Here is a 19,630-nt window from a genome sequence, read left to right on the forward strand (position 1 = left end):
TTGCAGCCTGTGAGTTGGAAGAGCTTACGCAGTGACCAGATGCAGCTTCTGCTTCCAACTCATCAGCACGCTCCGAACACCAGGCTTGTCGGTCCTTACACAAGCTTCGCCCAATTTCTTCGTATATAGTCAAACTTGCAATCACCTGGAGTAGATCGACGGGCTTCGATGAGTTGTAAGGAGCCTGAAGAAACCCAGTGGAACGTTTCGCGAAGCCGCAAGCGGCTTTACTCACCATTTTCATGGCGTCATGCAATTGCAAACAATGCTCATCTATACTTTTCGGTGGAATGGTAGCTAACCTTGAACCTAGCGCGGTTTGATATTTAACTGCAACAGAAGCTTCAACCAATTTACTGGCATCGATCCATTTAGGAGAATAAATGTGTTGGCTACTGAAACTTAAAATAAGAATAACGCAAACAAGGGCATGATCAGAGATCAGATGGGTACTCCAAAAGGAGTGATAGTCTTGTACACAACCACACCAGTGGTAGCTGATCACAGTGTGATCAATCTGAGTCCAGGCCTGAGATATAGAGGGAGAACGCCAGGTAACACATCGGCGATGACTGTGCCGGGATTTAGTGCTAGCTAGAAACAGGTTGTAGTCTGCGCACAGTTGCAGTAGACGGTCCTCATTATCTGTCCTGCGACTAACAAGCCTCCATCGGCCACCCAAACCACTCTTTTCTGTACATAGACGCCCAACCTGAGCATTCAAGTCTCCGGCTAGTACTACAATATCTGTCGAACGCACTTTCTGGAGAAGAACAGTTAACTGGTGGTAGAATTTATCCTTGATTGCATCCGGACTGCAATCTGTCGGAGCATAGGTGGAGATGACGAAAAGACATGGTTTCTCACGCCGATTTCTTCTCACTTCGATAGAATTTTCTAGTCTAGCAGCACATAAGTGACTATTAATGGGGATCCAATGGGTCAGTGCTACCTCAGCTCTAGCGCTTAGTGCGACACCAATGCCAGCAAAACCAGACGGAAATGCCACATGATCCTCGGGTAAACGCGCGTGAAACAAGCCTCTTGAAGCTACATATGGGGAAAATTTGTAATACCTCACTAAAGTCTTGAATACGGGTCTCGGATATACAACAGACATCGATATTAAGACATTCTAAAGACATAGCCAACCCTGTCTGTTTTCCGATCTGCATTAGTGTGCGGACGTTGAAGGAAGCCAGTTTGAATGGTATATACGGTTTCAGAAAGACTTTCAGTATTCGTATTCGATGGTAGCATTCAATTTTCGACCAGTTAGTGACTCGAGATCGTTTAGATAGAACAGGGTTTCCACCACAGGAGAGCTGCAGTATAAGTTAAAAATAAGAATACACTAAGTGAGAATAGAAGAGAGTAAATAAGTGACGTGGTATATAAAAAAATAATAATGAATGTGATTTGTTTGAATGTTAATTGAAGCAAGAATGTTTCCAGTAATAATTGTCATTTGCTTTGTGTGTGGGCTGTAATATTACCCGGGTGCCCAGACCGAAGCACTGACTTTGCTTCAGCTCTGAATACCTCAAACTCACCAATACTCTAGTTTCCTGTACATGATATAACCTACGAAGTAAAACTTCTATATTTCCAACCATTTCTTCTCTGCTCACAGTTAGAGAAAGGGAGATTTCTAAAGATAGGAAGCGGTTAAGATATCAATGTTTGGAGAGTCAAGAGTAGCAAGACAAATAAAAAAAAACTTCTAGTTACAAATAAATTAGTATTGACAAACTATTCACCAACCTTTATGAACAATATTAGAATGATAACGTAATGCACAATGTGAATTGAATGACCGACCACAAAGTTCACATTTTAGTAAATTACCTAGAAAAGTGAAAAAATTATGATACACATAACAATGATTTGCAAACAATTATTCTGCATTCAGTTATATATTATGTTAGGTTATAATAATATGTTAAAAGTGTCAAAAGTATTTGTACTCTTATTGCATCTGGATCAAATCCAATTACAGTTGCATCTTACTCAACTAAAAGGTAGACAATCAGAAAAATTTAGCAAGATATTGATCTGTTCGAGGATTGCAGTAATCAGGAGAGCGACAAGTTATAGGATTTTTATAAAAGCATGTGAATAGATAACGTGTTTAATAGATATAAGCTCAAACAAATGTATTAAAAAAGTGATGAAATTTACTTCATTTTTCATATGAAATTGCATACAAGTAATTACACAATATACAATATTCACTGAATTGAATATTTGTACAAGATAATCTTTCTGCAATGAATCATGTACCATGATGGGATGTGAATATTACAAATGAATGAACTGTTTCATAGTCAAAACAGTCGTTTCAATTTATGTTAAGTAATTGCCTAACAACTATCGAACAGTATAGGGGTTGTAGAGATTATTAAGTTTTTGACTGAGATCCTGTGAGCGGGATCATGGATGCGCACTGCCAAGGAGGACGAAACGGCCGTCTAGTGCTCCCAGGTTTCCAATGGTGGTCTAAAATCAATCACTTCATGATCTCAATCAAAAACTATCGAACAGTTGGAACACAATACATACTAGTAGTTTATCTATCATGTGATTCTACATATATATTATTGGGACGGGATAAAAACGTGAAGTGGTTTTAGTATAGTGACTTTTATTTGAAAAAATAAATTTGTACTTTACGTCACTGCCGCTTAATAGGATATTTGTTCATTATTAGTGTGATATTTTGTTTTGTATAAAATGAATTTTATTAGTGTGACGTATGTTCGGAATAATATTCTTCGTATTCACTTAGTGTGAACTTTGTTCAGTATGACATGAAGCATGCGTCTTTTGCTGCTTTAGTGTAACATCAATTTTGTATTTTCCTTATATGTGATTTTTAGTTCATCAACTGCAAACTGGTTGTTATATTTTGAAGGATGAAATAATTCATCATCTGCACCAGTGTTGTTTTCTTATTTGCGAAGTACATATTACAAACGCTCTCCCGTTGCACAATACAGTAACCCCGCTATTACATGAGAAGTTGTCGGTTGAATATTCATTATAAACCAGGAAGCACTGAACCAGTGCTCCGTTTTACCTTTGTTATTCTCTATAGTAAATGACCACATAACATTAAGGATCGTCCGAGGTTGTAGAGACCATAGTGCTGAGTCAACCAATCAATTAGTTACAGTGTTTTTGTGAATTTTCTGCAAAAACTGAAGAGATTCAAATTAGAATTAAACACTTATCCATCACATGTTTATCTCCAGTGTTTCTCCAACTGACATCAGCTTGCGATAGAAATTAATGTACACAAGTAATAATACCATCTTACATTAGTCTCAAGGTATACGAAAACACTTCGGTCAGTTACACAAATATCAACTTATTGTTTAACAGTTATGTAGAGGAATGAGCGTCAAACAGGCAATTTATGAAACAAAACAACATCCAACTTACCTTCATGGACGATTGTGATGTGTTCTTTTAAATACCATCGAGATGCAAATTTTTTGCTACAATGATTACATGATATTTTGATACCTGGATAGGGAGGAAAAAATAGAAATTAAAACAAAATAATGAACTTACTTTTCCACTGTATAAACATACGATAATTATGATAGAGAAGTCTACAAACTTCAAACATTATACAAAATCATCCAGTGCGGCATATCCTACAGTTTAGAAATACTTTGACTACTGATATAAGAAATTTGTCGAGTGCATGAATTCAGGTTTATTTCTTATGAAAAAAGACATGAAACATTCATTTAATAACCGTTTAGTCGTAGTTCAAGATTATACAGTCGTACTAAACTCGTGACCATGCATGACAATTATCCCAGGAGTTGGCTTTATGACGAACACTACCTACATGTCGTGACGAAAACTGATTTAAAATACTTCGGGGTGAGATTAATAATAATTTGTATGTTAAGTGCAACAACAATGTTGCTGAACCAAATGAAAGATAAAGCAGACATCTAACGTCGAGATCAACACAGGCTGCATTCCATATGGATTGATCGTTACCAATCAAATGACAACACTTCGAATCACGGTTGAACAATCATTTAAATGAAAATCATTACCATACATCAACTTCCTCGACTATGAGAAATCATTTGACAGCATGGATATGAGATCCTTGTGAAATTTTCTTCGACACCATGGTGTTCCTGTGACGATCGTCAACATCACTCGGAGTTCTTGAGATGGACTACACTGTAAAGTCGCGCATAGAGGACAGGTGACATGCATTTCAAGTATGGACCAGTGTCAGACAAGGATGCTTGCTCTCGTCTTGTGGTTGACTATTTTACGAAAACCTCTACATCTCAGGGAAAGCACAGAATACAATGAACAACTTAAATGCACCTAGACGATTTGGACTTCGTAGATGACCAGGCTCTTCTATCCCATACTCAAAAACAAATGCAGGTGAAGACAGCTAGTGTAGTAGCTGCTTCTACGACAGTAGGCCTCAACATACACAAGGAAAAAGTAAGACTTTGTAATACAATACAGAGAGCGCCAGCCCAGTCACACTTGATAGAGAAGCTTTGAGAGAGATGGAAAGTTTTACATACCTGGACAGTCACCGACAAACAAGGAGAGTTTGATACAGATGTCAAGGGAATCATTGGGAAAACATGGGAGACATTTCTACAACTGGAGAATATGTGACGCTCAAAACAACTGTCACCCTACCCTAAAGTCAGGATTTTCAGTGACATCCAAACAATTTTATTGTATGGAGCTGAAACTTGACGAGTTACCGCAATCGTTACCAAAGATGTACAGGTATTCACAAAAAGCTGCCTACACAAGATGCTCTAGATCAATTGATCGAAACCATTAGCAATAACCTACTGTAGAAAAGAACAAACAAACTGGCAGCTGAAGAAGCATAGGATACAATTTGTCGAAACCATCGAACGAGGCAAGCCCTAACTTTGAATCTTCAGGGAAAAAGGAAAACAATGAGTGAATAACATATGGAGCCGGAATTTGAAGACAGAGATCAGAACCATGAATAGCACTTGATGAAAGCTGGAAAGAGGAGCGAAGACAGAGTTGTTTGGAGACCCTTAGAGGGCAGCCTATTCCTTCAAAGGGAGGAAAGATTCAAGTATATATATATATATTATATATATATATATATATATATATATATATATATGTCCCATAAAAATGGTCAGACAATATTCAAAAATAAAGAATATTTGAGCGAACAAGTTTTCAAAACTTCCATAAGACTCTACAGTTATTCAACAAGAATATATAATCGACCTGAATTTTTCGTAATGTAGTCTGATGAAACTGAAATATGCAATGTACCTATAAAAGTTTGCTCTGGTTGTCACGAGTGATTCCACCTGTTCGTCTGTGTATTAGTGCACAGTACTTTTGGTTTGGAGAATGCAAAATCAAACGAATTGTTGAATATCGTAGGGCATCCCAGTGCTCTCATTTGCTCTGTATGAAAATATAGCGTTTTTTCAGGACGGAATACTTGGGAATTTAATTATGACCTGTTTATGTTAAGTGTTGCGTGATAGCGGATAATTATGGATTGAAAACGTTCTTCAACGCGATTTTCAGGAAGTGTTTGACTAAACTTTCTAAAATGAATCATCTGAATTTAAGAAAATACGTAAGGAACTTGAAAATCCTCCGAAGTATTTTCAATGTTCAGTCATCAATCAGAATACCCTGAAATATATTCTGACAACAGTACACTAAACTAATGAATATTTTGCCGTTACTTTGTCCAATGCTATTCAAGGTCACCGAATAAAAAAATGTTTAACGCTGACCATAGAAATGACTTATTGCGATGGACGGTCCCCATAGTCCTCACTTAAATGCCGACATTGTAGGCTTATTTCCCAAAATGAATGCAATCCAAACTAAGGTTGGTTATAAATGTAAATTCAATAGTAATTTAACAGATTTGAAAACTGTGACCGTTTGTAATGATCTCTTGTAATTTCTTCGAGTTTCTCGGTACGTTTCTAAAAACATTTATATATAGACTCCTTTTCTGTCATATAACAGTAGTTATTTTTTAAATCTGTCAAGTAGCAATATTAATACTGAGTCGTTAATTGATAGGCGTTATACTTAAATGAAAAATTTCAACTCTCAAGATTTAGTTACATGTATTAAATTCTACCCAAAATTCATTAGATTAAGGTTTTTGAAGACAAGTCGTAGAAGGTCATCAGTTATAGTATTTGACTGGTCCAGATAGGAATGTATGTCTATCGATCTTAGTGACACGCATAATGAATTCATTTACATTAGCCCTCTACGGTTCCATTAAATCCCTCCGACTATACAGTGATACGTGATCTGTACGGCCTTTCTTGACATATTAGTGGAGGAAAGTTTAATTTTGCAGTCTGCTTTAAATCCTACAATAACCTCTAGAGTAGGGGTATATGAAGTAGATAGTGGAATAAATAAATGTTTTCTAAACTAGTAAGGTCAATAAGTAACCAATTCAAGTAGTCGTACATAGCATAGAATCTGGCTCGGTGTCGTCCCAATTTGTCACAAAGTGATAGCACTTCAAACAATAGTAAACTGATCATCAAGAATATGGTTCGAAAGATATTCAGAGTGCAAAATTGTGAGATAAGTAAAACTCGACAATTTATATACAGGTTACGAATTAGTACATCGTTCAAATGTAACCAGTCTTCAGCCATATTTCCAGCTATGAATTACGGTTACCATACAAACCTTAATTAGGTTTCATCTGGTGACACGTTTGAGAAAAATGGTCAATGAATTTTAACGAGTAGTGGTGAACTGGTTTGGCTGTAGCCAACTTTATTTTAATCTGCTTCAGTGTGCTAACAAACGGCCCTATTAAGTGGTATGTGTTGATAAACATTTGTAAATAAGTAAATCAATAATAACAAATGCATTCATGTATTTCAAATTAGTGCGTACCAATATATATATATATATATATATATATATAATGGTTGTATATATTTTTAAACCGAAACAAAAAACTGACAGAGAAGAAATAAACATTGATAAAAAATTGAAGCAAAACATTGCAATTTGCCTTATTTACATTTCACTCGTTCATTATTTATTTCATTGTTTTCTAAAACAACTCTTCTCTATGTCGTTTACAACAAGTGTAATTGCGAACGGAGATTCACGTTTGACAAGAATAATAACACACTGATAAAACAAGAAGAATTGTGTTAAATGGAAATATATAAAGGAGAGAAGGATGTTAGTAATAATAATTTTAAAAACAACAACGATAGCAGTATTACTAGTAGTAGTAGTAGTGATAATAATAATCAGAATTAAAGCTGAATCGTATATATCTTCATCGTATGTGCATACATTTTATGATTTTAAACTGTTTGCGTATTTCCTTTACCCAAATCTATGAATTAAAATGAACAGAAATTAGTGAAAAACGGCAAAATAGTAAAAACTAATCTTATTTAACGATATAGTACGTTAAAAGGAAATGATGTGAAATAATGTGACATCTATTTTTATACCATTTACATGTTGATTTTGCATGTGAGGATAAGGAACAATGATACTGCTTGGTTGTCTAAACCGAAGTTCTGAAGATTCGAATGCTCCTCAGCCACTAAAACAGTGCTAACTATATTTCTTAAACAATCAGTAACTCAATCAAAAGTGATAATTAATCAGTTTGGACAGTGAGTTGGAATGGAGCATTCAAATGTACAAAATATAATATTTATCCCTTTACAAGTGATCAGCAATATTTGGATTAAAGCATAAGCCGATAACGCGATTGACTATATCGACTGGTTCAATAATTTTATTAAAAAAAAGTTAATTTTATGAAATTAGTGCTCGATTGATAAGTAATAACTCGTTGACCAAGTGAATATTTATTGTACTCGGCCTTCAGTCACAGTATGTGCATAACGGACTAATGATACTATTTGGTTGTTGAAACTGGGAATAGGGTGGGATAGGATTCGAACATTCAATCTATTGAATAAAACGTAAATTATCACGGCTGTGGGTAATAAATTCACGAATACATCTATGTATTGTTGAGAGGTATCAACTGAAGATAAATTTGATAGCAGTAACAGTGACAGAGTTCTCAGTGGTAACTTTCATCACTTGCACTTAACAGTTCGTTGGGATTAAGACTTAGTTGTAAAGGTACAATGTATTCGTCATCAAAGCTATCAGATATCATATATGATGAATTGTGTGTACGTGTGTTATAGGTGTATAATAATGCGTCTTTAAATCTGATTAGAAAAAGCTGTTTGATATCTCTCCCTCGCCCTTAAATTATTCTCTTTAGTTTCTAATGCTAATTCTTAATGTAACATTTTCATTGTAAAAGAAAGTTTTATTCACACAAAAATTTGGTCGAAAATTTTTCACTTACTAGCATGAACTCGTTTTACATGACCTTCTAAGTATTTTTCAAACGAAAAGTCTTGGGACAATGTGGACATTGGAATTTATGATCTGAAATTGGAATATATATGAAGGATAGGCTAATAATTTGTTTTTGTTTAAACGTAAAACACTCAAAATGTAATAAGATAATGACTTTTCAGCAACAAAATAAACAGCCATCCATTATCAAGTGAAAATTAAGACAGTTTACTGAGGAAAATAATTTTGTTGATTTTTGAGAAGCTTTTATTATTTCTGATTATGCTGTAAAAGTTTGGAGTTAATCATTGAGAAGGTATCCATGGGGAACTTGAGTAATATTTAACCAAAGTTAATTTTGATATGATAATCAGTTTTATGCTTAAAAACGGTGGTGAATTTTCCAAAATATAAATTAGTCAATATTGTAATTGTTGATATTTCAGAATATTTTCGCCAATACTCTGAACGAATTGGCTTCTTGTTTAACAATGACTTCAAGGTCCATGATAAACTGTGTCTATTCTCTATATCTTTTAAGTATTTATTTTAATCTTTATCAAAATTCATTGGTGGCTACAGTTTATTCATGCAGGATAACATGAAAACGGTTTGAATATGACAACTAATCGTTTGATCTACAAGTATTTATTTATATAGGCGCTTTACAAAATTGATAGCCTTTTTAAAACTATCCCACCTATGCGTATAAATTGATGCAATGCCCAAAGCAGTTTGCCGTACGTCAAATATAAAATATATGATCTTGTGATTCTATTAACATAAGCGACTTACATATTGTTACAGAGTCGAACAAAACTTAATTGGTATATGACGCCTAATGTTGCCAGCATAACAAATATACTATGATACATTAGTATGCTCAATATACAAATGTGTTAAGAAATACCATTTATTAGGGAATCATTGTAATTCATGGATTCCAGGATTTATTTTCTTGTCTAATCTTATTTAACAAAAGGGAAGATCGTAGCTGAATTGGACGACTTTTCTTAAGATTCCAGGACGATTATTAAAATAAATGTTTAGCGACATAACCACCTTAATACATATTCTACAGTCAACCGCTCTAAAATGCTAAGGGTTGAAATAGGCAAAGTGGAAGTTAATATCATGGTTTGTTTGAAAAATTCTCCAGAAACCGGGAAAAATGCAGAAACCATTCCGACTAATCGGTTTCTCGAAACTAGAAAGCAACTTTTGATAGTGTAATAAGACAAAGATTATCAGAACAATGTATATATAATCTAGACAAATTCAAGGCAAGAAAAAACAAAGATATTCAAGAAAATAATATGAAAATGTGGAACTCATCATTCTGGATAACAAACTAATATGTTTTGGAAAACAATTGACATTTTCGTCGTTGACCTGAATAATTATCGAACATAATGGTAATTTGACTGTAATTTTGTTATTCATTTGAACATATAAATACTTGCATAAAAGTACATCAAATATATATGCACCACACAAGAACAATAAGGCTGTGAAGGTTTTGATTGAGATCATAGTGGTCTAACATCGATCGGTTCACGATCTCAATTAAAATAATAATTAGTGTATGGGAGTGAAATAATAGTAATGGGAGAGGTAGTACAGTTGACATATAAATATTGTCACAAAGGGGCACCAAATACATATGCGCCATACAAGAACAATAAGGCTGTAAAGAGATCGAGAATGTAAAGTGCGTACAACAAAAAGGAGAACAACGAACAGAAATTAGTGTATGGGAGAGGCAGTACAGTTAGCAAAAGTACAACCAGAAAGAACTTCAGTTAAAGAAGTTGAGTTCATTTATGGAGAAAGTTACAGCATAATCGCCACTGACTTCTATTCTGAGTTATGTCTGATAACGTCTCTAGACACTGTATTGCACCATCTCTAGGACCCCATAAGAGAGTTATGAATGATTGACAGAAGCCAGTCCTGTACAGCCTTCTTTCATACCACAACACCATGTCGTACACTGACCACCTCTCCGCTTTTTCCAATTAGTCCCAGTGTCGGCAAATAATGCACGTGGGATTCTCTGGAACGACATGCGCAGAACATGTCCAAGCCACCGAAGTCGATGTTTCGAGGTAGTGATACTAACTGAATTATCGTCGCTGTGCCCGAACACATGATGTCGAGCCTCTGCATTACTAACATGGTGTTGCCACTGGATGTCAGTAATTCTTCGGAGACAACGACGACCAAACACAGGGAATCGTCTAACATCCTCAACTCAGAGAGGCCAGGCTTCACAAGCATAGAGCAAAACTACTCTCACCGATACGTTGTAGATCCGGCCTTTTACAGCCGGACTAACATCGCGAAGGCGCCAGAGATAGCCCCGATTAACATAAACCGCTCTGGATTTTACTATACGTGAATTGATCTGATCACTCACGCCACCACCAGCACTTATGCAGCTACCCAGATACACGAACTTCTCGACTACTATCTGTTCACTACCCCGGGTGAGTGCAGGATCAGGGTCCTTTCAGTTCAGATTGCATGGCTTGAGTATCATCGCACAGTAAGGCAATATCATCCGCATCCTCAAGGTCGAAAAGTCATTCTCCACGCAACATATATCCACACCACCATCATTTACATCCATCAGAGCTGTATCCAGGACTTCATCCACAGCAAAGTTGAAGAGGAATGGTAAGATTGGGCAACCCTGTCTAACCGCACTGCTTGAATGAAACAACGGAGAAAGGTCGTTGTATGCCCTCACTCTACCTTATGTATTTGTATATAGGCCTTTTGTGATGTTAATAAACTTCTCAGGCACACCCTTCTTCAATAGACACATTCGATTAGGACGAAAACTTGCTTGTTGCTCGCGAATCAATCTTCCTCGGGTTTTGAACAATCTACGAAGTATGACGGAAGACAGTAGTTTGGACGCAATCGAAAGCAGGCTTATCCCACAATAGTTGTTCAGAAACGATGTGAACCCTTTTTAAAGACAGGGAGAATTATCGACTCATCCCGTGATGCTGGAACACTCTCTAACTGCCAAACTTTTGTAAACAACTCAGTCAGTTTAATAAAAAGAAAGTCCCAACCATCTTTGAAAAGGACTGGACGTAAATCATCTGGGCCTGGTAATTTGTAGCCTTTCAAGAGTTAGAATTCCTTGCAGACTTCCGTCTCGTTTCGTGGATCAGTCATCACAGCCCATGTAGGGTAGGACAGTCTGATTAATGTTGCTAGGGTACCAAACCAGTTGAACTGGTCCTCGAAAACTTTGCCCATCGTTCAAGACGTCTATAGATGCTATTGACTGGCATCCCGTCATCCTCACAGATTGTTTCGCTCAAAACAAACTTTTTGCAGCCTGTGAGTTGGAAGAGCTTACGCAGTGACCAGATGCAGCTTCTGCTTCCAACTCATCAGCACGCTCCGAACACCAGGCTTGTCGGTCCTTACACAAGCTTCGCCCAATTTCTTCGTATATAGTCAAACTTGCAATCACCTGGAGTAGATCGACGGGCTTCGATGAGTTGTAAGGAGCCTGAAGAAACCCAGTGGAACGTTTCGCGAAGCCGCAAGCGGCTTTACTCACCATTTTCATGGCGTCATGCAATTGCAAACAATGCTCATCTATACTTTTCGGTGGAATGGTAGCTAACCTTGAACCTAGCGCGGTTTGATATTTAACTGCAACAGAAGCTTCAACCAATTTACTGGCATCGATCCATTTAGGAGAATAAATGTGTTGGCTACTGAAACTTAAAATAAGAATAACGCAAACAAGGGCATGATCAGAGATCAGATGGGTACTCCAAAAGGAGTGATAGTCTTGTACACAACCACACCAGTGGTAGCTGATCACAGTGTGATCAATCTGAGTCCAGGCCTGAGATATAGAGGGAGAACGCCAGGTAACACATCGGCGATGACTGTGCCGGGATTTAGTGCTAGCTAGAAACAGGTTGTAGTCTGCGCACAGTTGCAGTAGACGGTCCTCATTATCTGTCCTGCGACTAACAAGCCTCCATCGGCCACCCAAACCACTCTTTTCTGTACATAGACGCCCAACCTGAGCATTCAAGTCTCCGGCTAGTACTACAATATCTGTCGAACGCACTTTCTGGAGAAGAACAGTTAACTGGTGGTAGAATTTATCCTTGATTGCATCCGGACTGCAATCTGTCGGAGCATAGGTGGAGATGACGAAAAGACATGGTTTCTCACGCCGATTTCTTCTCACTTCGATAGAATTTTCTAGTCTAGCAGCACATAAGTGACTATTAATGGGGATCCAATGGGTCAGTGCTACCTCAGCTCTAGCGCTTAGTGCGACACCAATGCCAGCAAAACCAGACGGAAATGCCACATGATCCTCGGGTAAACGCGCGTGAAACAAGCCTCTTGAAGCTACATATGGGGGAAAATTTGTAATACCTCACTAAAGTCTTGAATACGGGTCTCGGATATACAACAGACATCGATATTAAGACATTCTAAAGACATAGCCAACCCTGTCTGTTTTCCGATCTGCATTAGTGTGCGGACGTTGAAGGAAGCCAGTTTGAATGGTATATACGGTTTCAGAAAGACTTTCAGTATTCGTATTCGATGGTAGCATTCAATTTTCGACCAGTTAGTGACTCGAGATCGTTTAGATAGAACAGGGTTTCCACCACAGGAGAGCTGCAGTATAAGTTAAAAATAAGAATACACTAAGTGAGAATAGAAGAGAGTAAATAAGTGACGTGGTATATAAAAAAATAATAATGAATGTGATTTGTTTGAATGTTAATTGAAGCAAGAATGTTTCCAGTAATAATTGTCATTTGCTTTGTGTGTGGGCTGTAATATTACCCGGGTGCCCAGACCGAAGCACTGACTTTTTGCTTCAGCTCTGAATACCTCAAACTCACCAATACTCTAGTTTCCTGTACATGATATAACCTACGAAGTAAAACTTCTATATTTCCAACCATTTCTTCTCTGCTCACAGTTAGAGAAAGGGAGATTTCTAAAGATAGGAAGCGGTTAAGATATCAATGTTTGGAGAGTCAAGAGTAGCAAGACAAATAAAAAAACTTCTAGTTACAAATAAATTAGTATTGACAAACTATTCACCAACCTTTATGAACAATATTAGAATGATAACGTAATGCACAATGTGAATTGAATGACCGACCACAAAGTTCACATTTTAGTAAATTACCTAGAAAAGTGAAAAAATTATGATACACATAACAATGATTTGCAAACAATTATTCTGCATTCAGTTATATATTATGTTAGGTTATAATAATATGTTAAAAGTGTCAAAAGTATTTGTACTCTTATTGCATCTGGATCAAATCCAATTACAGTTGCATCTTACTCAACTAAAAGGTAGACAATCAGAAAAATTTAGCAAGATATTGATCTGTTCGAGGATTGCAGTAATCAGGAGAGCGACAAGTTATAGGATTTTTATAAAAGCATGTGAATAGATAACGTGTTTAATAGATATAAGCTCAAACAAATGTATTAAAAAAGTGATGAAATTTACTTCATTTTTCATATGAAATTGCATACAAGTAATTACACAATATACAATATTCACTGAATTGAATATTTGTACAAGATAATCTTTCTGCAATGAATCATGTACCATGATGGGATGTGAATATTACAAATGAATGAACTGTTTCATAGTCAAAACAGTCGTTTCAATTTATGTTAAGTAATTGCCTAACAACTATCGAACAGTATAGGGGTTGTAGAGATTATTAAGTTTTTGACTGAGATCCTGTGAGCGGGATCATGGATGCGCACTGCCAAGGAGGACGAAACGGCCGTCTAGTGCTCCCAGGTTTCCAATGGTGGTCTAAAATCAATCACTTCATGATCTCAATCAAAAACTATCGAACAGTTGGAACACAATACATACTAGTAGTTTATCTATCATGTGATTCTACATATATATTATTGGGACGGGATAAAAACGTGAAGTGGTTTTAGTATAGTGACTTTTATTTGAAAAAATAAATTTGTACTTTACGTCACTGCCGCTTAATAGGATATTTGTTCATTATTAGTGTGATATTTTGTTTTGTATAAAATGAATTTTATTAGTGTGACGTATGTTCGGAATAATATTCTTCGTATTCACTTAGTGTGAACTTTGTTCAGTATGACATGAAGCATGCGTCTTTTGCTGCTTTAGTGTAACATCAATTTTGTATTTTCCTTATATGTGATTTTTAGTTCATCAACTGCAAACTGGTTGTTATATTTTGAAGGATGAAATAATTCATCATCTGCACCAGTGTTGTTTTCTTATTTGCGAAGTACATATTACAAACGCTCTCCCGTTGCACAATACAGTAACCCCGCTATTACATGAGAAGTTGTCGGTTGAATATTCATTATAAACCAGGAAGCACTGAACCAGTGCTCCGTTTTACCTTTGTTATTCTCTATAGTAAATGACCACATAACATTAAGGATCGTCCGAGGTTGTAGAGACCATAGTGCTGAGTCAACCAATCAATTAGTTACAGTGTTTTTTGTGAATTTTCTGCAAAAACTGAAGAGATTCAAATTAGAATTAAACACTTATCCATCACATGTTTATCTCCAGTGTTTCTCCAACTGACATCAGCTTGCGATAGAAATTAATGTACACAAGTAATAATACCATCTTACATTAGTCTCAAGGTATACGAAAACACTTCGGTCAGTTACACAAATATCAACTTATTGTTTAACAGTTATGTAGAGGAATGAGCGTCAAACAGGCAATTTATGAAACAAAACAACATCCAACTTACCTTCATGGACGATTGTGATGTGTTCTTTTAAATACCATCGAGATGCAAATTTTTTGCTACAATGATTACATGATATTTTGATACCTGGATAGGGAGGAAAAAATAGAAATTAAAACAAAATAATGAACTTACTTTTCCACTGTATAAACATACGATAATTATGATAGAGAAGTCTACAAACTTCAAACATTATACAAAATCATCCAGTGCGGCATATCCTACAGTTTAGAAATACTTTGACTACTGATATAAGAAATTTGTCGAGTGCATGAATTCAGGTTTATTTCTTATGAAAAAAAGACATGAAACATTCATTTAATAACCGTTTAGTCGTAGTTCAAGATTATACAGTCGTACTAAACTCGTGACCATGCATGACAATTATCCCAGGAGTTGGCTTTATGACGAACACTACCTACATGTCGTGACGAAAACTGATTTAAAATACTTCGGGGGTGAGATTAATAATAATTTGTATGTTAAGTGCAACAACAATGTTGCTGAACCAAATGAAAGATAAAGCAGACATCTAACGTCGAGATCAACACAGGCTGCATTCCATATGGATTGATCGTTACCAATCAAATGACAACACTTCGAATCACGGTTGAACAATCATTTAAATGAAAATCATTACCATACATCAACTTCCTCGACTATGAGAAATCATTTGACAGCATGGATATGAGATCCTTGTGAAATTTTCTTCGACACCATGGTGTTCCTGTGACGATCGTCAACATCACTCGGAGTTCTTGAGATGGACTACACTGTAAAGTCGCGCATAGAGGACAGGTGACATGCATTTCAAGTATGGACCAGTGTCAGACAAGGATGCTTGCTCTCGTCTTGTGGTTGACTATTTTACGAAAACCTCTACATCTCAGGGAAAGCACAGAATACAATGAACAACTTAAATGCACCTAGACGATTTGGACTTCGTAGATGACCAGGCTCTTCTATCCCATACTCAAAAACAAATGCAGGTGAAGACAGCTAGTGTAGTAGCTGCTTCTACGACAGTAGGCCTCAACATACACAAGGAAAAAAGTAAGACTTTGTAATACAATACAGAGAGCGCCAGCCCAGTCACACTTGATAGAGAAGCTTTGAGAGAGATGGAAAGTTTTACATACCTGGACAGTCACCGACAAACAAGGAGAGTTTGATACAGATGTCAAGGGAATCATTGGGAAAACATGGGAGACATTTCTACAACTGGAGAATATGTGACGCTCAAAACAACTGTCACCCTACCCTAAAGTCAGGATTTTCAGTGACATCCAAACAATTTTATTGTATGGAGCTGAAACTTGACGAGTTACCGCAATCGTTACCAAAGATGTACAGGTATTCACAAAAAGCTGCCTACACAAGATGCTCTAGATCAATTGATCGAAACCATTAGCAATAACCTACTGTAGAAAAGAACAAACAAACTGGCAGCTGAAGAAGCATAGGATACAATTTGTCGAAACCATCGAACGAGGCAAGCCCTAACTTTGAATCTTCAGGGAAAAAGGAAAACAATGAGTGAATAACATATGGAGCCGGAATTTGAAGACAGAGATCAGAACCATGAATAGCACTTGATGAAAGCTGGAAAGAGGAGCGAAGACAGAGTTGTTTGGAGACCCTTAGAGGGCAGCCTATTCCTTCAAAGGGAGGAAAGATTCAAGTATATATATATATATATATATATATATATATATATATATATATATATATATATATATAAGCAGTTTAAAAATCCTCAGACAATATTCAAAAATAAAGAATATTTGAGCGAACAATTGTTTTCAATAACTTCATCATAAGACTCTACAGTTATAGGTCCATAATAATATAATATAATAATATATATATTAATCAAATGCAAACTAATATACAAATAGTATGGATTGTCAAGTAATATACAAAAAAGTATACTTTAAAAATGATTCATTGGACATGTAAGAACCCATGGAAAATAGATTGTGTAAAACATTTGAACATTCAATAGTGATATAAATTGATCATCCTAAAGTACTTATAGTGGAGTAATTATTTTCAGTAAGTAAATAATTTTGGATACCGTAGGGGTTCAATATTGGTGGTGGATAGAACCAACATTTTTGTTCCTTTGGATGATTTTAACATTGATGTCTAACGACTCTGTCAAGTATTTTTTTCTATTTTGACAAAATTCAAATTTTAAATATTCTGCTTGATCATTCGTATAACAAAATTGTTGGTAATGATTACCTTTAAAACCTGATTGACCACTGATAACTCATTTGGAGCCCTAGGCAGAAGTCACGTTGGGTTAAAACCAAACAGTAAACTTTGCAATGCTTTGCTTTAATTAGAAAGTCGAACTTTCTTGGTCTGCCAGTTCTGAGTTAGCTTTTGAGTGCCATACCAGAGAAATGTAGCCGCTTGACTCAAAACGGAAGAAGTCCTTGTGCGTTGGTGACTGCACGACATCAACAAATGGAATTACCGATCGTCGATGAGCTTCAAGATCTAATAAACTTGATCCCCACCAAACCAAAAAGTGGCATAGACCTCAGTCATCAACCAGACTGACACGTATCTGATTTTGGCCCTTGGACATAATCCTTGTCACAAAAAATGCCTTTGCCTACACTAATTTCCCACTGATAACAATAGCCATTTAGTGAGAATATTCAAAATCTTACCAACTCACACTTTAATGATGTGGTCAAATTTCTTGCTTATTTTTTGAAATAGGGGTTGTAATTCTAAATAACATGGATGATACACAAAAATATGGGTATACGCAATCTTGTTTAACTTACCTTTATGAACACATTCTTCATGTATTATTAAGGTATGTCTCTGTGTAAACACTTTATTACAATAATGACATTGAAATCCCAAACCTGATTAGATAAACATATATATGTACGTAGAACGAGAAGAAAAAATAAGATCAGGTTATTTAACATTACCATATCAATGATTATTCGAGGTTAAAGCACCATATCTCTTCCAGATATTTTTGAGAAAGAAGATTAATATTTTATAACGACTTTATACTTTTTAAGTAAACATTGAACTGGTAATTTAATAGATAAAACATTAGGCTTTTAATCACCAGGATTCCAGTTCGAACCTCTCTCAAATAGGAATTGGCTTATTTAGATATGGACATTTCAAGTTATCGACTAATGTATAGGTTACTCTAGTCTACATTTTCATTTATGAAGCTGGATGATTTAAGTATAATTAAAATGGATAATCTGTCGTTAAGTCAATTAGCGTAAATCATATTACACTGTTTTCGATCAAAATTTAAGGTTGATTAAAGGTCCAAAGTTCTCAGAAAAAAAGCACTATCGCTACATAGGTGATTCTTTACATCCACATACAGGCCTTGTGTTGTCTTTTGATAATTTACACGGTTAATGGTGACACGATTCACTTAGAAATAACAATCGTAATTTGTTGCCATCCGTGTGATAATTTAGTACCAACCAGTTTTTTATTATCAAACCAACAACATTGGGTCATAAAATAATCAATATTTTTATTTTGATTAGGACAACCAGGTAGAAAAGTGAATAAACCTGAACTTAAATATCTACTAGTAGAACGACAGTGTTATCACGTGAGAATTGTTTTTTCTCATTTTTGAATAACTTGATAATTTGATAAAAGATTATACATTAACCAGTGTAATTATTGATATTCTGGTGTTTGACTGCCAAAACAAAAAAAAACTGAGTTAAATATTTAGATAAATCGATTTGAAATCATCCTACTAGTCACTAATTTGAAAATATAAATATCATTAGAAAAACAACAAAAGTCTGATGTTTTCAAAACGTTTATGACGTATCATAAAAGCGTAGTGTAAAATTCAATAATAGTAAATATAATTAGCTAGAAATTGTAAACTATTGGATCTCGACCTATTGAAAAACAATGGTGACAATTTCTGAACTTTGTCACAGCTTAAAAGTGTATGAGACATAATTCTGGATAAAATCAGGAAATACTAATAGAGGCAAGAATGCTTAAGATGGTTGGGTGGATATTATTATTCTTGAGGTTGTCGATAGTACATAACACAATGGTGGGTTTTAAATTTAAAACAGATTGGGTTTTTGATACTCCGTGGTTGTCAAACGTTCCTCAACATATGATGAAAAAACTATGTTATTTTCTTATAACGTAAGTAGTAACATGTCTTATTTCCAAGTACAATAGAAAACTACGATATTATCAAATAATTTATTGATCACTGAGTAATAACCAATATCATGTTAGTTAAATTCTTAGACCTAGTGAAATATTGGTCGATCAAGTAGCAATGTAGCCACTGATTGATTCAAATCAAGATTGTGTGAGCTAACCAATTCTCAATGTGAGATAGTTCGAAGCAATCGGTAGGAAAACTTAGGATATGATTTTACGTTAAT

The 19,630-nt window shown here is 35.6% G+C and overlaps 1 protein-coding gene across 1 annotated transcript in view; it reads right to left on the reverse strand.

The window, feature by feature from the left end:
• Window positions 1-5,687: 5,687 nt before the first annotated feature.
• The window catches only part of MS3_00009239 (uncharacterized protein), a 31,302-nt gene continuing 17,359 nt past the window's right edge, over window positions 5,688-19,630 (reverse strand). The window contains exons 7-11 of the mRNA XM_051217574.1: window positions 18,005-18,088; window positions 15,204-15,287; window positions 13,523-13,606; window positions 8,414-8,496; window positions 5,688-7,408 (exon numbers count right to left, since the gene is read on the reverse strand). Of these exons, the coding sequence (XP_051064990.1) occupies window positions 8,441-8,496; window positions 13,523-13,606; window positions 15,204-15,287; window positions 18,005-18,088 (308 nt within the window). The 3' untranslated portion in view covers window positions 5,688-7,408; window positions 8,414-8,440. The remainder of the gene's footprint in view (window positions 7,409-8,413; window positions 8,497-13,522; window positions 13,607-15,203; window positions 15,288-18,004; window positions 18,089-19,630) is intronic.

Source organism: Schistosoma haematobium, chromosome 5 (assembly GCF_000699445.3).
Source record: "Schistosoma haematobium chromosome 5, whole genome shotgun sequence".
NCBI classification, from domain to species: Eukaryota; Metazoa; Platyhelminthes; class Trematoda; order Strigeidida; family Schistosomatidae; genus Schistosoma; species Schistosoma haematobium.